Here is a 26,518-nt window from a genome sequence, read left to right on the forward strand (position 1 = left end):
AGTGCAAGACTCTTTTGTTTGAGGGAGGACGATACATTCCACTACCATACCCTACCATACTAATTAGTATACCAGAAAAAGATTTAGTATGTCCTAATATATAGTGTGTCCAATGTAGTATGCCAGAAAGACTAGGACGTCCTACTGAATCAGGTCACATTATGCAGTATGCTTTTTTCAGCATGCTTTTCTGGCTGCTCTGACCCACAATCATCGCAGCAGAAGATACATCACATGGACTGAGCCACCAAGAGAGCAGAGACAGATGACAGCTCATGCTGTGATCCAAAGCACAATGTTGTGTCGTAAGTAGTATGTTCCACTTGTGTGCATACTGCACCAACAATACAAATTCTGTAAGAGCAGCTGCAGCATGTGCTAAAAGTAAAAAGAAAAAGCATGCAATTTGGAATGCAGCATCAGGCTGGCTAATACAGGTGAGACTGCAGTGGAAATATAAACTGCTGTCATGGAAAAACAGCAAAAAACCCCTGCACGGTTTAAGTTAGGGAGAGACTGTTGTGGATAAAATGATGCAGGATAAGAACAACAATCTTAGGTGACCTCTTCCCTTCACCTCTGCTTCTCAGAGGAAACAGGCATTACCTGCACGGCTGCATGGGTCACTTATTTGTAAAATGTTAATAAAAGTAATTTTAGAGGTGAGGACACTCCCTCTAATATAAATACATCATGTCAGCAACACTAAATGAAAAACAGCAGCAGTTGATGTACATGCATATGTGATAGAACTGAAGTGAATAGTGACCCCATTACTGTAACATATATGTTGCTATAAAGAACCAGTTCCTACACAGCATGTAGTTCTCCCACAAATGTTAAAAAAGTCATTGTGTGATTTGCATAATTAATTGGCTTGTTTCCTGGGGTAGGCAGTCGAACAGTCTCTCTCTAACCTCCTTTCTCTCCCTCTCCCCTTCACCACAGGGCCTCCAGGCCTGCAGTTGTGTGCAAATCCATTGGAGAGCTGTCATTGCTACCTGTGTTCCTGCCTCACCAGTGGCAGGTGGTCCCATGTCCCGCCTAGGGCAAGGAAATGAGTGGAAGAGAGAGACAGAGAGACATAAACAGAGCGAGGGAGAGGCCAGTGAGATATCGCTACAGGTGAGGAAGTGAACATACTTCATGGGTGGCAGACAGCGAGCAAATCAAGACACGCTCATGCTCATTTTTCTTTGAAAATGATTCATCTGTCTCCTTTCATCCCTGCATTTCCTTAAGATGTGAGAGTGAATGACATGGGGGGAGATCTGTTTTGTTTTACTGCCACTCAGATATGACAGATGCCAGAGAATACATGAGTGACGGGAGGCTCCTTCACTCAACATATATTTATCGTAATGTATGTTGCAGTTCTACCTCGAGGCAAACACGGCGGGACACAAAAATGTCCGCTATTTGGTCCTGCATGAGCTTGTAAACTACATGAAAACCTGGTGTGAGAAGGAAATGTATCATCTGGACTGTGACAATGTTATGTTTCATGGTCCTAAAATTGATTACTGTCATTCTTCTTCTGGATCACAAGAGACACAAGTAATACAAGTAATTTAATGAGCCCTTGTCCCTGTCCAAGACATTACCTTGTCATCTGGATTCTTTGATGGAAATGTTAAATATCCTGTGGCCCCTGACCTGCGAGAAAGTTTCTGATGGACACCAGATGTCTTTTTATGGAAGCATGTAGTCTTCATATGCAAGCAGTATTTTGCAGTGCAATGATAGGAAAGACCGGGTGGTAGTAACCTTTGGGTAGTAACTTTTTGTTTGAGAATCAGTAACTCAATGGTTGTTCATGCTAGATCTCTCAAAGTTTGATACATGGTACCAGTATTTGTCTACTACAAATAAACGTCAATTGGACATCTACTACACAATCACAGATCACGTGAGTTAATGTCAAATACAAATAGTTGTATTGTTACAACCTACCCCACTGCTGGGGTGAATTGTAACACTAGAAACTCACCCCATCCCGAGCAACTATTACATAGCTAAATGTTTTAGCATGCAGGCTTGAAAGAAGCATGAATGCAAAGCATCATAGTAAAGTAGAGCACCAGTACTTTCCAAAAAAGATGGGATGTGTAAATAAAAACAGAGACCTATTTTCAATCGAAGAACAGAACATTTGTCATCTGGATAGCAGCATATGTTGCTCCAAATGTTGCTCACAGAGACATGCCACTTTTCTTGTGAGCTCAAAAAGGAAAAGGGAATGTGCCATATTGATGACATCACCACAGTTCTCTTCAAACTGACAGTGTTATAACTAACCTGGTGTTACAACACTCCCCCTACACCCCTACACAAACAAGTCTAACTTTCTCCTCTTTCTCCTGTTTCCTTTAGCAATATTTTCATTCCTCTCCCCCTGGTGTCTTTGTCGGTGTAACATGGGTCCCATGCAGAGAAACACAAGGCAAAAAATACCAACACACTCATCAGTGCATTATCAGTCACACCACTGAGCTTCCTCTCACATGCTGCTCTCACATTGGTCCACCCATGGAGATGGTGCTGTTTGATGAGGCAGGGGAGAAAGGTAAAGATTCAAAACAGAGAGGGTGCATTATCATCCCTGCTCCCCTGGGGGTGGATAATTAGCAGGCAGCGCTGTTGATAACTGTCGTCGGAGTCGCCAGCTGCAGCGACACCTGAATCATCACTTTTAACTAAATGAGTCAGAAGGGCAAAAAACAAAACATATTCTTTTTGTTTATGGTGGTGTAGGAGTTAAATGAAAAAGACAATCAACAGTTATTTTTAAAATAAAACTTTTGGAAGGGTGCTATATGTTTGGGGGCTTCATTTGCAAAAAAGTCTACCACCCTGTAATTATAACATGAATGTCTGATTTTGAATCATTTTAGCTACAAAACTTTTTTTTTCAATCCACTGTTTAACTGAACAACAAATTAATTCAAAGCGCATCATGAGAGACTGTTTATGATGCAAATGATCTGGTTGGAAAGTTGCTGATTGGCACAATGGCCCCTTAGGCAACAGAATCCATTTGAGAGGCGGGTGAAAGACCTCTCTCTATCTGATAGATCTCTCCCTCTCTCTTTCTCTATGCTAAAACATCTCAGTGGAGGCCAGGCCTGCTTGGCCTCTCTGTCAGCAAATGTCACTGCTAATTATGACAGGCTCCTTGTTCCCTAACAAGTCAGCGTTGGCGCTGTTAGGTCTGTTTGACTGGGTCCTGCAGATGAATTGGGCTTCAACGACCCCTGCGCTCTTAGGGGGTGCTCTATGAAGGTAATTGCTCCAATATCCTGAGCTGCAGGGATACATAGTGCTGACAAGTTGGTATTAGTCAAACATGTCGGTTCAGAGGGCGGCTCTGTGTTCTACTAGCCTGCTGGCCAGCAGGTGTGAGGGTCTGGTGGGTGGATGTGTAATACTGATACTTATCACACAGGGATGGCTGGGTTTCATAATGCGAATGTTGTTTTATGTGTCTTACTCATCCCCTGAGAGTCGGGAGAGATTCTTGTGCAAAAATATGAAACTGTAAGATATCCAAAATAGTTTCAAAAACAACCCACAATCAAAAGTACTGCTTGAAGGGATAGTTTGGATTATTTAAAGTGGGGCTATATGAGTCATCCACAGCCAGTTTATTACCTACAGTAGATGGAGGTTCACAGACCCCCAGTTTGTAGAAGCAGTGGGAGTACTGGTGTAGGAAGCTAAGTAATGTACTGCTATGGACAGGGTCAGTGGCAAAACATATTTTAACAACCTATAAAGGCCCACCTAAAAAGAAAATGTCTTTTTAGCTGTAGACTATATTTTGAATAGTTCTACCTCTTTACCTTGCAGTCAGACAGCCTTGTCTGATGGAAAACCACCGTTATAGAAGCACAATTTTGCTGCCTTCATCAGCTACTTAATTTGTGTTATTGTATGACTTCATTCTTTTACACGGTTAACACAATAACAAACTAACTGATCAAGGCAGTGGTAACCCAGCAACTCTAGTGTGTCCTGGAGTCTGGTTGAGTGAGAGAGTGATATTTGTGTAATATAATGGCAGCTTTCCGTTGGAAAAGACTGTCTGAAGGCAAGGTAAAGCAGGGAAAATTTTCTAAATATAGTGTCCACTTAAACTGATATTGAGTTTTTTTATATGAGCCTTTATAGGTAGCTAAAATGTTTTGCTGTAGCCCCTGTCCAAAGCGGTACATTCTGTCAAAAAACAGTTGGGACATGTAAAATGTAATGCTTTCTGCACCTGTACTCCTGTTTCTCCAAACTGGGGGCGTGCTGACCTCCATCAACTGTAAGTATTACGCCTACAACCTTTAAACCCTTTAAACAATCCGAAATATCCCTTTAAAGGCTTGGTTCACACAAATTACCAAGAACCATATAATCTCACTTGCCTCCAGTAGTGCATGCAGATACTTTTGGTTTTATTTACCCAGGTTTTAAGATGCCACTGAGGTTCTTGCTGCCAGCATAGTACAGTGGAGGTGAATACAAATGTGTTTGTGGTGATCACCGCATTGAAAAAATTACATTTAAAAAATTCAACAGCAGAGACAATGTCCTTGATACTCTGGTTCATCCACAGACCTCACTGACACTTTTCATAGGCAGCGAAAAGTATTTTCAGTGAATTAAACTTTTCAATGCTGCAGACATCACAAACACAATTAGGGTGGGTTATCTGAAAAAAACAAAAAACAAAAAAACAAAAACAAAAGAAGAATACAGTGAGACAGTGGTTTTTGTGGCTTGGTAGACTCAACCTTGAATGTCTCACATTTTGAACAGATGTTTTCAGTGAAGTTATGAGATGCTCAGTTTTGCTGCCATGACGCTTGAGGACAACAAATGCTGTACGTATGTTCCACTAGTACTAATCATTGTAATTAAACTGTCACACTGCAGTAATATAGGGCCTGCACTATGATTAAATCAAAATGGCAGTGACATTATTTTCCTGATCCATGTGTTTAGGAGGTGCTGATCCACTCTGAGCACAGCCCTGCCTTGGATTGCACTTTGGTTTTTCTGGAAGTCATTGTGATTGATGTTACATTTGGGGAAAGTGGAGTGACCTCACATTTCCCTGGATCCTATCATTGGACAGGGTGCTGAATGATGACATCATATTTCATAAAGAGCTAAGAAGAAAATTGATGACATCACAGCACAGGTGTGATGGGCAACGCTCCCAAAAGAGAAAGCTGTAAGTCACAGCAAGAGACAGAAGCGTGTATGTGTTTGAGCTGAATGGAGTCATATTTGCTCATAATGCTGTATCTTCATTATTCCAAACAGTGCGCCAACACCAATTAATGTGGTTTCTCACTTTCCTATGAGATGTGATTACACCAAACATTTTCTCAGAGGAAAAACACATCCCGAAGGTTTCCACCCCATAATTTCCAGAGGTTGTATTTTCTTGTCTGTGTCTATGATTATACATGTGAGAATGTGAGCCCTTCTGCTTGCACACGTGTTTAGGTGTGCACAAGCATACCAACATGAGTCTGTGCTGCATGTGATGACTTTGTGATGTGTATGCAGTGCCGTAAGGTAGTTACACAGTCCACAGTGCAGGCTATTATGAGGGGCCCTAGTGTACAGTAGTTACTACTTATGAAGCACACACACTCTCAAACAGACAAAATTAAACATATATTTTACCACAAAAGCATTGGATTTCACAGATTTTGCACTGAAACGAGAGACTGTATATCGTCTCACCCCTCACGTTGCATGATGCAAAAGAGCAGATGTGCAGAAATTCTTCCCTATGAAGGGCCAAAAATCAATCTGGATGAAGAGCCAGGGGCCAAATATAAATACTGATATTATGTCAAATTAAATTAAATTGGAATGCATTACATTTTATGGACATTCAAAATAAAGTTAAAAATAATTAAAGCAAGTGATTTACATTTCAAAGTCATAGCAAAGATTTAACAGTACTGTCAAAATAAGGACAATAAAAGCATGAGCTTGTTGGTGGGTCAAAACAAAGGGAGCAGGGACCAAACATGGACCGCTGGCCCTAAACTGGCTGGCTCTGAAACAGGGTTTAGGATTTGGGAGCTTACTAGGATCCCCATTAGCTGATGTTGAGAATCAGCTACTCTTCCTGGGGTCCACACAACTTAATATTGGACATCAACATACATACTACCCAGCAATCATCACTGCATATCTTTATATGACAAAATACCAAGGAAATAAGAAATTAAATTACATTTAATTTAGTTTTTATAGTTCATTTTTATATGTACACTAAGCATATAATTTTGTTACAGACTGCTACAGACTATTTTCCAAAAAAATTAAACCATGACCCGGACAAGATGGGCAGCTGCAAAGATAACATGTGCCCCCGTGCACTGCACTGCCTGCACTGTCTATATTTATTCTTGTGTGTGTATTTCTTGCCAGTGTGTGCAGGAAGTCAGATGCAAGTTTATTCCAAGCTCTTGTGTATCCTTCATTCCTTCCATTAAAAAATACAAATTAGGAACATGAGAAGGAAGTGGTCTATCTCAATGACTGAGTGATATCTGGAGAGGGAGGATTAACGCGGCATCAGGGGGATATGACACACTCACATCCATACAGAGTCAGGAATGTGTATGTGTATGACTGACACAATGGGGCCAAGATCCACTAATAAATACACATAAAATGACATTATTTGGTAGAAGTTTGATGTTTGTAATAATAACACCTCCGGAAAGAAAATGCGCTGTATATGAAAATGGATGGCCTGTAGCTGGAAATATTCTTGCATATGCAATGTGCATAACAAATACCACAGGGCAAATCTCTTTGTCAATAGCCTGTCAGCGATACTCTCCATGGCAATTGTATTTCTCATTATCAGGTATTCCTGTTGGGAGAAAATGATCTTAATTTGATCAGCGTCATAAGCCCTCTTGCAAGCTCAGATCTCAGCTTATCCTTTTATGTGCAGAATTACAAATGGCCCGATTAGAAAACTTTCCATAATGGTGGTGAGAATTAGCAGGCTAAGCATACACTAATGCTATTGTACCCTCATCAGTGATGTATGGCTGAGCTCTTCAATGGTGGCTTTTTCCATAGAGCAACACACTCCAGAGAATGAACGCGAGAAGGAGAAGACAGAAGCGGAAAAAAGTACAGTTTGAAAAGAGAATCAACTGGTATTAATAAGAGATTAATGTTCTTTGGCTTGAACTGACACACGGCACTATTATTCTGCTCCTTTTGCTTTGAACAAGTCTGGCTATTAGCTTTGTCCTGGGCCTATGACTCTATATTTCCTTTCGACAGAAGAGTCATAAAGGGACAGTGGAACATCAATTTCTTCCTGGGACTTCAAAGAGAGATGCGAGGCCCCATAGAGCCGAATGACTGCTGCGTTGCACACTGCAGCCAGGGATATCAAAGGCTTTTTTACATTCATTGCTATAATGAAAGAGCAGAGAAAGCACAAAAGAGGCCCCGATAGTTGCCCACCCTCTCTCCTCCCAGCTTTTTTGGTAATGATTGTATGTAAGTATTACTCAGAGTTGAGGATAGCCTCTCCAAATTGGGGCCCTTATTGCAGAAGCCAGCTGAAGCACCATTCACATTAGGGAAGGGACAATGTGCTCATAATATCTATATCAGCGGTGTCCTGTCTTAATTCACTTTTATTACATCCATTCATAATGCTCTCATAATGATGAGATGGATCCCAGCCAAGGGATTTTCACAGTGTCACCTTTATTATCGCATACTGTGATTTGTCATTTGCTCCTCTACAGGTCCCTGTAATGAGGATAAGTTAGACTTCTCTGAATTAGATCTAAGGATAAAATGCCACCATGCACTGTACTCTGTATCATTAACCCTGTATTTGCCCACTGGATGTAATACACTTACAGGTAATGAATGGAAAGAGTTTGGTTTGAAACAACACCAAGAAAAAGTAGCTCAATACCGTTGTAGCTAATATAGCCATTACATTTTAAGCGCACACAGAATTATATATATTGTTTCTCAGAGGAGTTGGGGACACACACAGCACACAGCTGGAGCTGATGTCATTAGTGCCTGGCATGATAAAATATCACACAATATAATGCATCAAGCATAGAAACAAACCGCTTTGTTGCAGGCCAAATAAACGTTTATATCACTGGGCCAGGGGGCTGTTTGTGGTTTTTGTCTCTGTGTGTGAGTGAGCCTTCGTTCATTTAACTGTGGACGGAATAGGAGGAAAAAAAAGGAAACAGCTTTACTGTAAGGCTGCTGAAAAACTGGGTGTAGGTCAGACATAAAACAGCTGTTTTCACACTAGCATTGGCTGATAACGTCCCACTGAAGAATGAAGAATGTTCTTATTAATTTTTTATCTGCTGATGGTATGTCCCAAAGCCCCAGAGAAACAGGCCTGTGTGGACATCCTCATTCATCCAAGAAAGTAAAACTGCTTTCTGGAATATTTACTTTGTGATATGAGATAAGACTCAAGACTTTAAAAGCAAACTTCTCTCCGAGACATACATGATTAATCTTAACTACACAGATATGGGGTGTGTATGTACATAGGCTCCCACATACATTACACTCACATGCAATCTTCCTCTCTATATTTGTGAGGACCTTGAGAGCAAAGAAAGTGTATACAAGTTGGGGGGAAATACACTTATTCATTTTCTTGCAGAGAGTAGTGATGAGAATTACAGGTCTGTTCCTCTCCAAGACTTTATTTATTTATTTTAATTTTTTTTTAGGGACAGGGGTTAGGTTAGGATTGGGTTTATCTGCATATCAATGTAGGATAATGATAGGTAAGATTTGGATCAGATTCAAATCCCACCAAAATTATTTCATTTCACATGTGTGGACTAGGTTTAGTAGCACTATATTACTTTTATTGTGAGACTTAGTGTCAATAATCTGCATTGTACACAAGGTGACACAGTATCCTGCTGCTTTGTCAGTTACTACTTTGAATATACCCTCTGCATGACGTGTTATGTAAATCAAGTTGTCTTCTTTTGAATGCAATGGGTGGCTGGTTGTCACTATTCACATAAAGGGTAGTGGGTTTAGAGCAGGCAATGAAATTGGCGGACAGGGATAAAAATAACAACTCAGTTCCCTTTGTTCATACCAAAAAGCCATCAAAAAGAATCACGTTTGTAAAACGTAACATCACTAGCATAGAGTTAAATGAGGTGACCGATAGATACCCCTATCATGTCTGTACAATAAATATGCCATCAGCTGGTTAGTTTCACGTAAAGACTGGAAAGCTAGCCTGGCTCTGTCCAAAGGTAACAAAATCCACCTGCCCATTGCAGCACTTCCAGTCAAGAAATAGTGTGGCAGATAATCCCCTGCAAAACCACACTGTGTAATTTTTACACTCTGGTTTTTGTTTGAAGATATAAATGTCAAATATTTAGTTTTAGAAGTGCTGGTAACAGGCCCAGTTCCAGAATAAAATGACTGGGGGTTCATCTGAAATTAGCAGGACTGCATGGATATCTACAATACAAATAAATAATAGTAAATGTTACTGGTGCGTGTGAGGTCCCTGATGAACTGATAATGCTACAACAAAACTGGAAAAAGTCTTAACAGCCTTAAGTGAATACAGCGTGTTGTTAATTTTCCTTGCCTGAGTGAGAATGGCACCAATGCTATGTTGATAAATCGAAATGGATGCGTGCCTCGACAGCTGTGGACACTGCAGATGCGTCACCTACCACCGTGTGCTTGGCATTTATTATTCAAATTTCAACTGAGCGTGCAAAATATTTCACTGAGGATGAAATGCATGCTTTTGCACCCTTGTAGAACTGGAACTGGCTGGTAGATATATTTTGTTACCTTTGGACAGACCCAGGATAGCTAAGCTAACCAGCTGCTGACCATAGCTTCAAATCAACTGATCAAACTTTTCATCTAACTCTTGGCAAGGATGTGAATAAACATATGTCAAACTGGTCTTTAACCTTTAACATCACTATTGTAATCTTCACTTCTGCATGGCTAAAAGTTATACTTATTTGTTAATGTTTGTCCAAACATAGATTAGAGTTTTGATCAATTTTGTTGAAGGTCCAAATTCTCACATAGACCTTAAAAGATTGGCAACATTTTCTTCAACTTTCTGTCCTTGTGAGGACATTGTGGTCCACACACAAATGCACACAAAGAACTGGTCTCTTTTTCTTTTGCACCCGCACAAACACTGGTGAGCTGCCACCTCTGTAGGTTCCTGCTTTCCCTCTATGAATAGAAGGACCTTGGCTGTCCCTATTGAAAACCTGATTCCTCACTGAATAGGAAGCCCTTGTCCTTACATCACTTTGTCTACTGCTCCGATGGTGTACTAATGGCAACATCAGTCCCCATCTGGTGTCCATCATTTGGATTCAGGGCAGGGCCCGTCCCAGCAGATACATCCGATTAGTCCCTCTCATCGATTTGTGCTGGCTCGTCATGACTTAGTCAACCCAAGGTGTCTCTTCTATGACATGCTGTCTCCCTGTGATTTAGTTTGCCAACGCTCTAAGTGCATTGAGTGTGACAATAAAATCTTTAATCTAATATGCATCCTAAAGAGGGAAGTGGTGGAGAATTAAGAGAGTGAGGCAGTGAGACGGAGAGGGGAGGTAATGTTCTCGATGAGCTCAGATGTAATGAGAAAGGTTTGTGTCAAGTTCATGAATACAGGATACACACACTGAGGTTTATGAATATACAAGATACAGACGCTGAGGTTTCGAATGCTACACTTGTTTTTTGATTCTGACTGATGAATGTGTGATTACAGGTGTGAGACGTGGCATTACATGGTTTGTCAAACAGTTTTCTTAGTTATCAAATGATAAATATATAGAGGCTCCAGGGGCTGTATTACAGAAACTCCCTAACTCTCTAGCAGATCCTATCTGTTTGGTTACCATGGTAATTAGGGTTAGGATGTGGTTTAGGAAAAAGCCATTACAGATAAACAGTTCTGAAGTCAATGTTCCTATCCTAACTTAAGATAGGACATGTGTACTACACAAGAATCTAAACTTTCCAAAATCTTAAAGGTAGAATCAGTAGGATTTGTCCAAGCTGTTTGTAAATGCACCAGAAAAATAGTTCATGGTCGAGTCTCATTCTCAGGACATCAAATGCTGATTTTGATTTCAAATGCTTCCAGTGGGTCATAAGCAATGACTTAAAGGGATTATGTTTCTGAGTCTATACACTTGTTTTTTAGGAAAATGTTGCATATTATGCATTTAAACAAACTGTCCTAACTTTAAGATAACCATTAAACTGTCCTAATCTTCACTTTTCCACCTGTAGTAGTTGCTAAATTCTTAACTAGCCAACAGTAGCTAATAGAAATGGCTAAGACATGACCATAGCTAACACTCATGTTAGCTAACTTCTTTAATCCATGTTCTAAAAAGCTATTTTATAGCTTTTACACAATGGATACTAGATACGGCGCAGTTGTCTGCTGTCTTAGCCCACTCTCTGTCTTTTATCTCCCTAAGTTAGTGTTGTTGTAAATCTCCTGAAAAAGAATATCTTTCACTTTCTCTACAGATGTTACTAACACCTCTAACTCACCTGTCTTAGACTCTTCCTATCATAACTTAAGACTGAAGATAGGAAATTTCTGTTACAGCCCCGGGTGCTTATGTTTAACTCTTTGTGGAGCCCCTCTCCTATTGCATAAAGGAGAAATATGATTATAATGCTCTGAAAATGGCTAAGAAAGTTTGTATCTGTGCTCTGACAAGGTGAAATCCTATTTTCTCCTCATACGTAACCCAGCCTAATCTGCGTTTGCAGTTTGGAGCGTACAAAAGTGTGAATGGGGTTACAGGGCACAATGCATGCACAGTGCTCTCAGTAATTCTAACCGACAACAATCCCATCGCCTGGGCTTGTGAGAGAGCGTCACATTTATGGATGTGTGAGCTGTATATCAATGAGATTTGGTGCTACACTGTCTGACGAGATCATTGCACAGATCTCCAGCACACTGCTCGATCTGCTGTATCCCAATACTGCACACAGTAAATATACATAACATTAGGGAAATGCTATACCATGCAATACTTTCAGTAAGCCACTGTAAAACTGTGGGGATACTCATAGAAATTTGATGATGCTGGAGGATGATTTTATAGGTGTCTTGAGAGCAGATTTAATGTTTCCTTTTTATGGTTTATGATATTAAAAGCAAACCATTATACCTGTGAGGTGCCACTTTGTCTGCATCCACTCAGTGGTTTAGTTTTACATCTCTTTTATGTAAGGACATCTCATTGACTGATTCACTTCTAATGGACACAATAGATCTCAATTCAGAATGGGTGGTTCGATTGTGTACATAGTTTTAATTAATGCCAAAGAGTTTCCCGTGTTTTTTTTTTTTTTTCACTGTCACACACCTCTAATCGACGGATATTTTCAGGAGTACTTGTTCAAAGGATCCTTTTCACTTTTCATGTCCGTAATTGCCTGTTGGCATGCCTGACCTGTCATGTTGACACCACACACACCGAGCCGCATTCTCACATCTTTTTAATGAGTCTCTGTTATGATGCGGCCTCTAATTGTCCCGTTGGCAAAAGAACAATAACATTAAACAAAAAAAAGGTATGAACCACCCAGCCTTCCATTCTCACCCTGCTGTGACCCTGGCTGCGTGAGGGTACAGATTACTGTGTGTGAGAGGAGGAAAATCTCAGGCTTGAAGCCAGACACTTGTCATTTCAGCCAGAACAACCTCTATATATCAAATTGAAGCTCTTGATGAATCCATGTATCCTATATCAAAAAGCTATCATGACCAGAAGTGAATTGGACAATAAATCCTCACAGGTAAACAGGTTTTAGAGAGAAATGATCTGTAGTAAAATTTAAAGATACTTTGTGGGCGTAAGATGTGAATGTATACAATTAATGAGAAGGAATAAGAAAGATTAGCATTGGTACTGGAAAAATAAATCATTTGTTGTACCTTAAAGTAGTATTTAAAATGTCTGGGCTTTCTTAAAAATTTAACTGAATTTAAAGCATCAAGCTCAGATGATTTTATAATAATTAAAAAAAAAAAAGCTTTTGTTCATCGTTCAGTATTTTCATTATTTTGAAAACAAGCAACCATGACGTATATTAAAATGTTTAAAAGTTTTCATCATATATGTTTTCTTCAATCTGTAAAAATGAGGGGTTTCGACAACGAATGTTGGGAAATCTACTAACATGTTGATCAAATTTCTTTGGAAATAATGAGTGGATTGAATTCTACTTTACATTCTTTTCAAGTCAAGGGACTTCAAGTTAAAAGAGCTCATGTTTATAAGTTCTTAAGTGTTCTGAAAATAAATAATAATAATTTCTATTCTGGCCCATAACTTGTGTGATTGTTTGCCTGTCTCATATCAATGAGAGTTAAAATTAATGCAGAAGTGTCTGTTTATGAGAAGTAAGATGTCATTAATAATTTTAAAGCGAGAGTAGATGTTTATAATGTTTTTTGAGCAATATGTTCATGGAGTCTGGCAGGCAGAGGGCAGGCAGTGACTCAACTCAAACTCCAGAGTATGTGGGCTTATACTTTCGGCATAGCAGGCGTAGCTTTACATCGACACACAATTGATGGTTATAAACAGGTGATCAACTTACACTGTAGGACTTGTCCTTGCTTTTAAGTGTCAGTTTACAATGTGCTTGCCTTGTGCTCCTGCACTGTTTCTGCAGCCTGCCTGAGGTTCCTCAAGTGTGGGGAGGAGGGATCAGGGGAGATACAACTGACTTCAACCATAGATCATAGAATACATAGGATTTCAACCTATTTAATGTATTGTCTGTAGCTCCAACCTGCTATTTGGACTGCTATCTTCATTTTTGGACATAGAATTGCTGCACGTGGCTCCTTTTAGCTGATGAGAAGAAAAGACTAATTGATTACAGTAAATTATCATTTTTAACAGAGAGCTAAAAGAGATATAAGAGGCCGAGACAAAGAGAAGAGGGGAATTTGTCAAATTTTCATCTCTTTGGAAAAAAACAAAAAAAAACATCATCACCTGATCACTGATAGTACATGTTAGTGTTGTTTTCCTCCTTGCTAATCAATCAAATAGAAAAATAAACCCGGCTTTTTGAAAATAGAGTTCAAGCCATCTTTGCACCACCCCGCTGGAGCATGCGGATGGGGGTGAGGGAGAAAATGGGCCTGTATGAGAAGTAATCAACGCAGCCCACTATGATAGTGACAGCAGGTTAAGAAGGGGATGGGGAGGGAGAGCTCTGTTTCTATGCCAGAGAAAATGAAAGCAGCTGGGGGTACACGCTGTGCGCGCTACTCAGTCAGTCATATATGCTTGTTATCAAGTGTGTTTTTTGTGTGTGTGTGTGTGTGTGTGTGTGTGTGAGTGTGTGTGAGTGAGAGAGAAAGACGGGACGCAGCAGGAGAGGAATGCAGTCATGGCTGTAAAGTGGGTGTGAAAACAGCCATGTTCACTGACCTCCAGGCTGACCTCCCCACCCCTCCTCCCCTGGTAGTTGATAGTGTCCTCACTCAGTGTGTGTGAGTGTGACTGCATTGCAAAAAATGCTTGAGAAAATGTGTGTGTGTACGTGAAAACACTTGAAGCCTGAGTTTATGTGGTGGTGGTGTTTGTGTGAGTACGTGTGGTGATAGCTGTAAGTGAATGGTCCTGAGTTTACGATAGTCCACAGCAAGAGGTCAAGGGGATTATCTTAAAATATTAGCTGCCCTCTCACCCCTTTCCTCCCTCCTTCTGTCTTCGTTCTTTTTTTCCCTTGCTCCTCCCCCTGTATCCTTGAAGGCAAACGGCAGCAGCACCTGTTGCACACACACATATATACATACACAGTAAGCATTTAGAACAAACTGCATCTGATTTTCTTGACTTTACAAGGATAGTAGTATTGATGCAACCTTCAGGGTCTTTCTTGCATGACTTTGCTAATTTATATTTTATCTTATATATATTTTTATTGGCTGACAGACACTAAGTAAAAAAGTAAGAGAACAAGAACACACTAGAAAATCTCCTTTTGTCTCTTTAGAATCATCAGTCTTTAGGTTTTTGTGCCTATATCTCTTTATTTATTTTTTAACTTTACACTAAATACTATTTTAGATATATATATTTCAACTCCCACTGCTTTGTGCTTGTCTTGCCTCTTTGCCTCTGCAACTACACATTTGTCGACTTCTATTTAGACTGTTTAGTTAACTACACAACATCTGGCCAGTTAATTACACATTCCTTTGGAAAAACACATCAGTTTTATCAAAACTGTGACCAGTATTAGATTTTTATGGCTGATGCCTCACTATATTAGGGAGAAAAAAATCTGATACCATTATATTGGCTAATATCACAGTGATCCCTCAAATGTGCTTGTCAAACACTCAAAGATAGATGTAATGGAGGTTGCATATTTTAAATGACATCCGGTCCCAGTAACAGTAAATTTTCACTGGTATTTATAATAATTATAAATGACTATAAATAGAAAAAAGACAAATAGAAAGAATAAATATGAATATATTAAATTTAATTCATGAAAGGGGATAAAGTATACACAAAATGCTGCCAATGAAACTAAAAATCAAGCACTAGCCCGACCAATACTGGATTTCTGGGGGCCGATACTGATGATAGGGAGTAAAAACATATTACTATCACTATATTTGCTGGTAGTATTTATGTTATTTTATTGTTATTTTATTTTATGGCCATTTTATTGGATTTCATTTTCTGTTGCGAAGCATTTTGTAACTAGTTTTTAAATAAATGAATATACACAAATACACTATAAAACAAAAATAAATAAATGAAACTGTAAAAATCTCCATTATGTTCGTTTTTTTGTTTAAAAGGGTTTTGGAGCATATCAGACAACAGACTAATGTAGCTGTGATAGACCAATATCAGCTGATAATATTGGTATTGATACATCTGTCTAGCTTGTGACATACCAGATTTCTCAAACACACACAGACAGAACAGAATACCTAAAAATTGTCTAATTTAAAAAAAAAGAAAAGAAAAACACGTGCAAAGATTATTTCACCTAACAGTCTTAAATCTGGAAGAATTTTTTTTGAACACGCCACAAGGTCACAATAAATCCACCCCAGACGTCCTGCACATTGTATCCGTATATTCATGTTACAGTTATTTGCGTAAGGGATTTCCCACCTGAATTGAGGCCTGCTGCTCATTTTCTAAAGTTTCATAAATCCTCCTTGTGAGCAACTTGTCTGATTTAAGGCGACGACAGACGCGGGTCCCCCTGGCGCTCTCGAACTTGGATTTGTCCCCCAGGCTGAGTCAGCGATCCCGCCTGCTCGCCACTGCGGGGCGTCTGGGCGCTGGAGCGGCGCCTTGAACCCCGCAACAGGCTGTCCTGTCACATCCACCCGCTGACTGGAGCCCGGCACGCATGGCCACATCACCTTTCTGCATTACACCACCCCATAAACCTGTGGGATCGATGTGACCTTTTCTGGAGTTACATTTCTCATAATTTATATTGCATATTCAGATTTAATGTAGTCCAATTTAATTTTCATATTTAACTTTTTGTTCATGAAGAAAAGGGCCTTGAATTACAAAGAAAGGGGAAAGAATGAATAGACAATTTGTTAAATCGGCGAAACATACCAATTACAGCAATTTCTATGTTTTTAAAAATTATATAGGCTATTGTGTTCTTGACTAATATTTTGATTAGAAATATTATTAATAAGGCTATTTAAACATCCCGTTTTTTTTTTAACTTAAAAAAGTACATTTGAATAGAGTTAAATTAAAGTAACTGGAGGCCGTGCTCTTCTTTGCTCCGCTGCGTCTCTTTGCATGTAATTAAATCGCGTCGTGCGCTCTTATCGCTCGGATCTGACAGAGTCCCTGTCCTGTACACCTCTTCCCCCCGTCCCCTTCCAGCTCTCTACCTCTCCGTAATTGAATTAGCTCGGTTTTAGGCGGAGGAGGGGCTTGGCTTTGTTCGAGTGACGCCCATTCAAATAATTTCAAACCAATGGGACTATCCCCCGCTCCGCCGTAACCAAACCCACTCTCTCAGTCGGCGTCTGGAGCTGCCTGCCTGCCTTTGCCCTCACCTTCCTGCGCGTCCCTACCAGGCGTTTTAAACCCAAACACGAGAAAAAGGGGGGAGACTTAACACGACGTGCACATGGGACAACGCAAGATTTTTTTCATTTCTGCACGTCGCGCCATGGCTTATATATGAGGAGCACACTTTGGGATGCGGACATAAACAAGCGTCTCCGCGGAGCGAAGAAGCGCATGAGAAAACACAACGCTGTCCGTCCGAAGGACTCCTCCCCGCCTCGGCCGTGACACCTCCGGTACACAGGAAGGATAACAGTCTGTTTTTACACACTGGAGACGAAACATTACCATTCAGCTGGTTGACTGTATGGCTTTAAAAAGTTGCCTGGAGAACATGGACATCTGACGTGCGCCACACGGCGTCATTGGACACATTTTGGACACATTGAGCCTGTCTCTCTCTGTTTTCCATCACATCTTGGACTGATAAATCCCTGCGCTTTGGCTCTGGAGTAAGAAGAAGTGTTGAGCAGTTGTCATTTGCCCTGACACAGGCTACATCCAATAGCTCCTTGCAGAAGGGCAACATTACCACACCACAGAACAGACGACACTGCCTGTTGTGCTGCTGCGCATTTAAGTGTGTGTGTTGATCTCACTGTTTGCGTAGTAGTGGGAGAAACATTTAGTCAGCCCACCATCACGGATGTGTCCGAGCTGACATCCTGCATGAGATAAAGCCCATGATTCATCTGGACCCTCGCCCTGCATCACAGAGAAAACACCGTGACGCGTTGGTTTTGTAACTTTAAATCTCCGTCAACCTGAGCAAGTGTCATCTCAAGTGTCCCCTCGCATGGTCACGTCCTCTCTCGTCCCTATGTTGTGCGCATTTGTGTGTGTTTAGCGCCACAAACACTCATGTGAATGAGCATCATCATCACCTGTCCCGGTTGAAGCGCCCACACGGTCCAACTCGACTGACTGACCCGACGCTGAAGAGGAATACGTGCCGAAGTTTCGCTGTAGTGATGCTGCAAATGGAAATGGTCCTCTTCGTCTGCCTGGTGCTGTTGATGTGTGTTTTTAGCCAGGAGCCCAGTTCCAAAGTGGTGGCCGACCGCTACGCTGTCTTCTGGAACCGAACCAACACCAAGTAAGTGGCCCCCTCGCCGGGCAGGTTTACCGCGGAGAGTCGGCGGTGTTCCGGCTCCTCCTCGCATCTGCATGAACCGCGGGGTTCGCAGGCTTGATGCTGGACCACATCGGTGTTTATTCTCCGCAGTAAGGGCAGAATGCCAGTAGCTGTAGGTACAGGGTATAGCCGAGGACAGGAACAGGAGTGTAAAAGGCTGCTGTGTCTTATTTCCAATACGTGGCTGCTCATTAACAGCGCGTCCCCCAAGGAAACTGTAGATCAAACCTTGCGTTTTAAGTAAGGCCTGGATATATCATTCACCGCCTGGTGTTGCATCGCTTTGCCCGCTGTCAGTATTGTCCAGATAGGTGAATTCACCATTTCACTGTGAGTTATCCAGCTGTAAGTACAGGGAGCTGGAACAGGCTGTAAAACCCGGAGCTTTATCTCGGACTCAGGCTGGGTGTTTGGACGACCCCACTGGACCCATTAACACCAGTATCTGACTGGTCTCAAACACCAGCAAATAAGCACAAAGTCCATGAAATGTGCCCAGTTATTTACCTACTTCACACTGCGTAGCCTTGTTTCTGAAAACTTCAGCTGAAGGCCAAACGTCTTGTACATTAAGGTCTGCTGTATTTACTAGCCAACTAGCGATACTAAATGTAGGCAGTCAGAGCTTAATGTTTCAGTCAATATTAAACAACTCCCGCAAGAAATTCAGTACAGTTTTCCATAACTCAATTTATGAGCATGCAACGGTCTCAGTACACGTAAAAGCACATTAAGGAGTGCTTCATGAATATTATGAAGGCACCATGGCAATCAAATGACTGAAAATTACACATTTTTGAGCAACCGACACACAGAAGCTGAAGCACCAGTGGAATATTATGGTGATTTTTTTTTACATTAGAGTATGTTAGGGGTTATTGCTATTTCTAATCTTTAAAATAGTTTTAAAATAACTTTTTATCCAAATAAATGTTTTCTTGAGTAGCTGAGAGCATTTTATTCAATTTTGTTAAGTTTTCACTGGTATTTGAATTAAGCAGTCTATTGTGTAGTTTAAAAAAAATGGTCAGGATGTTTTAAGCTATTGAGAACAAATAATAAATTAAACCTTAAATAATGTAAATAAATTCTGGAGCAAAAAACCCAATGTAGCGCAGTTGGATAAAACTGTAAAAAGGGTTTTATTCCATGAAGTGTAGTGATCGCTGCATAGTATGAAAACCATTAACTGTCCCATTCAAAACTTTTGAAAACTTTAACTATGTCTTACAGTATGTGGCTCACTCATTTGAACTCGAAAAAGCTCCCCTAAGTGAAACTTTGAAATATTGAAAATAAATGTTTTTTTAAAATATATTTTTACATGTTTGTGAGCATGAATGGTTGCTCACTCAAAAATTTAGAGGCAGAAGAGTTACAAAATAAAATTATTCAGTCAGTTAATTTAAATATTCTCAAATGTTTTAGGAATAAAAATCTTTTCACTTTTCTTTTATATTAATAAAATGACAGGTGTGTGTGTTCAACATAAGACTCAGCACTGTTAGTTAAGTGAGGATTTTCTGTGCTGTTGACTCAGATGGAAGGCGCCAGAGAACGGCAGCAAAGTTACAATAAAAGTTTTTAGATGTGCAGTCAGAGCCCTCTCTGCTCAGACAACCTCGAGTCCACCTCAGTGCTCAGTGTACATGTTTATCGAGACAGAGTCTCCCACCGAAAGTCCCTCATGGAGTCAGACTGTGCAGCCTTGTCTCGGGCTTATTAAGTCTAAACACTGCTGGTAGAGTTTACAGAGATCTTTCACTCAACTGCCAACAGCACTTAGTATTTGTTGAATAAAATCCACAGCTTAGCTTCCAAGTGCACACAAAGCCATTAATAGCACATGGTGAATTTGTTGCACAACTATTTATATTCAGTTTGAAGTTTCGGAAAACATGATTTATTGCTTGAAGCAATTAGTGGTCAGGGGTACAAACGGAGGCTGACTGTAAGCCCTCTCCTGAAGCCGGGGCCAGTCTAGCGGGGTGCGTAGATTCTCGGCCCTGATATACCGTAGACCATGACTGTTGTGGTCTGGGTCTCTACCCTGGCTGTTTATTTATGGAGCGCTTTCTTCAATAGAGGCAAACACAATTTTGAGTTTCGATTTTGATTTCTACTGTTGATAGACATACTTTCATTAGACAGTACATTTTCTTTTTCAACAAAAAAGTTTTGACTTGTCTCGCCACTCAGTTAACTTGATATCTTCCAGATGTGCTGACAAGTTTTCTCAGTTAGAGCGGCGTAAAAAAAAGTGTAGTTAGAAGGGGGGGAAAAGGGAAATTTAAGTAAAACTACTGTTAATCTTAGATGTGACACACTAACACTGACAGAAAGAGAACTTTGTGATCTGCTTAGCTGCATACATACTGTGCCTTTTACCCTCTTTGGGTCCCACAGTAAAATCAGAGAAATAGATAGCTTCCCGAGCCTCATCCGTCTCTGAAGCTCTGACTTGCCTGAAGAAAGGAAACAGGTTTTCTGTAATGCTGCTAACAGCAGTCACTCCGTTCTACTTACTCTAAATAGAGTTTGTTTGACTCCCACCCCTGCAGGGCTGAGGCAGGAAGCCAGAAAGGTAACATAACAGCAGAGAGGAGACGGAGAGAGGCAGAGATAGCAAACTTGTCTTATTGATGACTCAGTTAATAAATATTGAGTCCCTTTCTTCATGCATTACTGTAGAAAGCTGGTGTGGCACTGTAACGTAACTTGCTTGCGTGTGCCTTTGTTCTGAGGCTTTACAGTTACACCGAAAGTATGACTGCTCCGAGAAAACACCCCATGCACATAAACAGGCACATGTTACTTTATGATAGCAATAAATTCAAACTAATAATCTAATTTGTCGTGATGAATGTTAGCAGGCAACATAAAGGATAATTTCTATGTTTTTACTTCTGCTCTGGCTCTTTCTTTACATTCTTTCTTGTTGTCTAAGGGCTCATTTTACTGCCTCCAGAAAAAGCCATTTGCCACCATTCATTTTTGCACCGTATGAAGCTGCGCCTTCCACAGACTTGAAAATTGCCCCAGCTAGATAATCCATCACACTAAAGCTGTAGTTTGAGTTCGGTCTTGTCACAAAATCTGTTTTGCTTTTAATTCATTGTGCCCAAGTTGGATCGGCGTGTGCAATACGTTCTGCTCTGCTTACTCACTTAATCACCTGAAATGCACAGGAAGAAATGAAAACCTCCACATGGAAATAACTGAAAACTGTTTAACTCACAAACTTTGTCACATCTGTTTCCTTTTTTTTGCCTAACTACAAATAATTTGAAGTTTAAAACTGATTTAAAAGTGACCAAAAGAAGAACATATTAAATTCTCTCATTGCATGTGACATTTAGTGAAAAATGATGGGAGGCAGTGTGAACTAGACGTAGACAAAAATAAGCAAAAGGGCAAGAAACTCATGGAGTCACTTCTACGATTGTTTGAGTCACCAGTAGACAAAACACACTGGTGTGGACAATTTTACAGCTCGGTCTGCCAGTAGGACTGAATAGATTATCTCAGATAAGGACGTTTTGTATTTGAAATGGAACTTTTTGTTAGCGAAAATGTTGTTGCAGGTTAGAATTTCTTCTGTTTGGTTTTCCAGCCGTTGGAATTATGAGTAATTGGTAGATTAGTGTGGAATTTTCTATTAGGTTAGTGTATTGTAATTTGTGTTGATGGTGGCACAGTCACCAGTTTGTGCTGGGTGTCTGTGTTGTTGGTGTCTGGGGCAGGGGCTGAGGGGATTTCCATGCTGTTTTGTTGGCTTCAGTCCACCGTTGTGTATCACAACTTCAGCATGAAGCCAGAAACTTGCTAACTGGTGTATTTTTCTGAATATCTGAATATCTTTACCTCTCCCCCTTTCTGTTTTTTAACACATGCACACTTTTTTTCTTTTAGTTCCCTGTGGTTTAGATTTTCCTACAGTTTTTCCCATGGTGTCTTAACGTACACGTTTAACATTTTGCCCATCGTAAAGTTATTTTGAGAGACAGTTTAGTTAAGTTTTGTCTGTCCTCAGAGAGTTCCTTCAGCTTGAAATCGTTTAAAATACATTTCTCTCTGTGGATTTGACCCTCTGCTATCTCTCTGACTGTCTTTGCTTGTGAGTATTTATTCTAATGAAGGGACAGACAGTGGCTCTAATGATGTCTCAGCTGTAATGCCGAAGAGACGGCCCTTTCCTTCCCTTCTCCCCCCCTCTGCCCTTTCTTCTTCCCCATATCCCTCCTCGCCTTTCCCCCGTGTTGCCTCTCGGCGCTCTCTGCCTCTCCCCGTCTCTTTCTCTCTCCCTCCTTCCGTCCCCTCTTTCTCTCACTGTCTCTCCTTGCCCGGCACAGAAAATGAATGAATACAATTAGATATTTCGGGAGTCCCTCCACAGTTGATGGTGGAGAAAGACACGCAGAGGTCAGGCACACTCTGAGAAGAGCTCAGGGAGGGGTCACACACATACGGCGAGGAATAACGAAGCAGAAAGTTGGCCTGTGAATGACAAACTAGTAACTAGAACTCTCCTTGAAGTGGAGGGTGTTATTAACATAAACAGTTTGATGCGGTTGTGGTCATGTAAATTGCTCAAGGTGATTTGTATTTCACTGCATAATTTGTAGCTGAGCAAACAGCCTGGAAAGCATTTTTCTAACGTGCTGCGTGGTGTTGTAGTTTTTACATTTTTATTCTCACTATGTACTGTAACTGGAGGCTTACGTCCTGTATAGTTGTGTCACTGGTATCGAAGACAACTTTCTTTTGTTACAGTCGTGTCTGGCTTGTCTTTGTCTCTGCGTATGACCGTGCAGGAGCGTGTGTGCATGCAATGTACCAAATAAGCCATATGGATGTACTAAGGCTGGGCAATAAAGTGAAATTATATCGATACTGTGATATGAGGCTAGATATCGTCTCAGATTTTGGATGTTGTATATGTAAATGTATTTTTTTTCCTGGTTTTAAAGGGTGCATTACAGTAAACTGGTGTAATTTTCTGAAGTTACCAAACTGTTCTAGCTGTTCTATTATTTTTCTTTACCCACATGGACGAGCCACATGACTGATGACTCTTTATCAAAAATCTCATTAACATTTTGTGAAAGTACCAATAGCTAATCCTACAATATTGTTGTAATATCAATATGTAGATATTTGGTCAAAAAATATTGCCATATTTGATTTTGTTCATATTGCTCAGAACCAAAGCCACTGCACGTAGAAGTTCTGCATTCTAAACCTTAATAAAAGTGTCTAAGTACAATTGCAAAATTTACTTAAAGTACTCACTGTGTAAAATGGTCCCTTTCAGAGTTTTAATATTATAGAAAATGGTTTATTTTTTGATTAATACTACTTCTGCATTAATGTGTATGTTGCATTTTACTGCTGTAGAGCTCATTTGAACTACTTTATATACTGTTGGGTAGTTTAATCTCCACAAGATCATCACATGTTTGCACTACTTGGGAATTTACGGTCTGTTACTTTGGAGAAAATGTGTATCGAGATATATATATCGTATATCACAAAATAACCAAAAAATATCGTAAGCCAGAAAATTTGTGAGCCATATTGCACAGCCCTAGGTGATATAGGACTTGTTTCCTCTCCTTCAGACTCATAGATACCAGATGCATTACAAGTTTCTCCCCTGGACCTCTCATTACCTGTCACAGACCAGTGGGACATGAATAAATGTCTGCGCTTGTATGCATGTGGGTGTGCGAATGCTGACTGTACACTAACAAAGGCACGTACGCATGGAGCTGGAAGGTTGGTCCACACACCCATCTGCCTCTAACAGATAAGAAAATGATATTTTATAACATGACCTTATCTTTATAATTCAAATGGGGAAAACCTGTAATTTTTGAAAATCAAGTTTGTATTGCCTTTGATAGCTAAAGTGGGTACTTTCTGACCCCATGCTAGTCTCTCCTGTTCCCCTTATCATTTTTCTACTGACTCGTTCAGTGCTGTGTTTTACTCTATCTACTGCTCTGGCTCTGCCTCTTTCCCTCCGTCTCTCTGTCTGAGGGCTGATTAGTTCTCGTTAATGACCCCTCGCTCTGTCATTCTTTTATGCCTGTGGCATTGGCGAGCGCAAGCACCGACCGAGCTGCGGGGACAGCGAGTGGAGGAGACACAAAGAGAGCGAGGCAGAGGGTATAGAAAAATACAAACACGGGACCTGACGGAGAACCAGCAGCACTGTAATGATGGTGTTGTGCGATGTAATACTTCTATTAGGTTTAAATGGCACTCTGTGTTTTCTCACCAGACCTGTAAATGCACTTTCCATTTAAATTAGATTTTTTTTTTTCTATTAACTAGAAAATGAGCCCAGCAGGCAGTAGTCAATGCTTAGTCAATGTGCTTGGCAGAGCAGCTGTTCTTCAGCGCGTGGTGGAAGAGGGGGAGGACTCTTGGCCGTGACCCTTGTGGACTTGCTATGCGGCGGACAGAAGCAGCCCTGTCGCCGGGGGTGCCTGGTGGTCAGGCTGGAGTCTTGGATATGCTAATTCAACTGAAGTAAAGGCAGTGTACAACTGGAAGGAAAAGGGAAAAGACATTCTCAACATGAATATATGTGTGTTTGTGTGATATACATACATATAGATATAAAAATCGACTTAGTTTGGCAGCACTGGCAATTATTTTCAGTATCGATTAATCTGTAGATTAATTTTTTTTTGATTAATTGACTAGTTATTTGGTTCAGAAAATGGTGAAAAATGTTGGTGACTGTTGGTCCAGAGTTCAAGTTAAATGTCAAATGTCTTGTTTTGTCCACAACCCAAAGATATTCAGTTTCAAATGAGAGAAATTTAGAGATTTTCATTAAAAACATCTCAAAATGATTAATTGATGATCAGAATACTTGGCAATTAATTTAAAAGCTAATTGATAATCGATTAATGGATTAATTGTTTCAGCTGTAAACTTCAGTCTCACTTTTAAATGTTTATTTTTTTTGGAAAAATAAGCTGTAATGACTACAAAACAAAACCAACATTGAACCACTAATGCAAACTGTGCATGTACTTTTCTGCCAGTATAATGTCTTAAAATGTCAGAAATATGATTTTGACAGGTCTTAAAAATTGAATTATAAAGTTAACGTTGCCTTAACTTTAATTAAAATTTTGCAAACTGCAGTTCATTGCAAATAGCTTTCATAAAGGTAAAAAGGTCTTAAATTTAACTTGTTGAAACTTGTCTTCAAAAGTGTATGGTCATTGGTTCAGTTTTGTAAATGAATGCAATGAAACATTTTATTTTTAAAAAATATGTCTTGCACCTCCTTTTGAACAACTGATGTTGTGTTTTGACCTTCATTTGGGTGATTTATTTACCAGAAACACAACATAAGAAATCCTGTGTTTGCTCATGATTAGATAAATATTTCTCAGCTTGACCAAGGTTAACAATGTTGAATTAGTACTAAGAGCCTTAAAAATCCCCTCATTAGTTTAAATGTTCACAAGTCCACCAAAGCTTCAGACAGGATCTCTTATTATTACATTGACAGACATGGACAATACTGAATGGCACTTTCAGTTCAGTTGCACCATGTTTTCCTCCCTTGCCTGGGGAACCAGATTTTAATGTCCAGGTTTTTGTTTTCACAGTAATCACTCCAAGGTCAGATAGAGTGCTGAAACACTGTTATCAGCTCAGCGATCTTTCTTTTCGCTCTCATTCAACCCGTGGCTTTTAGGGGAACGCTCCGTATAGCTCTACTTGGAAACAATAAAGTATTAACCAGCTTATGCAACGGCCACATGTGTAAAGCTCAATGCGAGACTTATATTCTGCCATGAGAACGATAAAAGTAATATTTCCCTTTTTTTTGCTAGTTGGTTGCCTCTGTGTTTGTTTATTCAGGGGCTAATTTTTTCTCTATTCCTGCTCTCAGTGTCTCAGTTTCACTAAAATTTCAAAGTTATGGAAAGTTTCTTCCTGCAACTGTTTCTTCATTTCTCCTAAAGTTACTTCGTGCCACCCCAGAGGAGCTGTGGGAACAGAGCTGGCGGACCAAAGTATTTTTACTGTGAACACCTGAACGGATTTGTAGTTAATGTGAACATGGTTGACAGAGAAATAGAAAAAACTATCCTCTCTTCTCAGAAAAGCTTGTGTTTCCTTTTAATACCCCAAAACGAGTGATTAACATGAATATAGGCTTGCTGCAGGT

General features: G+C 40.2%; 1 protein-coding gene across 2 annotated transcripts in view; it reads left to right on the forward strand.

Moving 5' to 3' along the window:
* Window positions 1-17,138: 17,138 nt before the first annotated feature.
* Window positions 17,139-26,518, forward strand: part of efna5b (ephrin-A5b) — a 117,816-nt gene continuing 108,436 nt past the window's right edge. For both annotated transcript variants that reach the window (XM_084729539.1, XM_084729538.1), the window contains exon 1: window positions 17,139-18,276. In XM_084729539.1, coding sequence (XP_084585665.1) covers window positions 18,152-18,276 — 125 coding nt within the window. In that variant the 5' untranslated portion in view covers window positions 17,139-18,151. The remainder of the gene's footprint in view (window positions 18,277-26,518) is intronic.

This window comes from Lutjanus erythropterus, chromosome 10 (assembly GCF_056507025.1).
Source record: "Lutjanus erythropterus isolate fLutEry1 chromosome 10, fLutEry1.hap2, whole genome shotgun sequence".
Lineage (NCBI taxonomy): Eukaryota > Metazoa > Chordata > Actinopteri > Lutjaniformes > Lutjanidae > Lutjanus > Lutjanus erythropterus.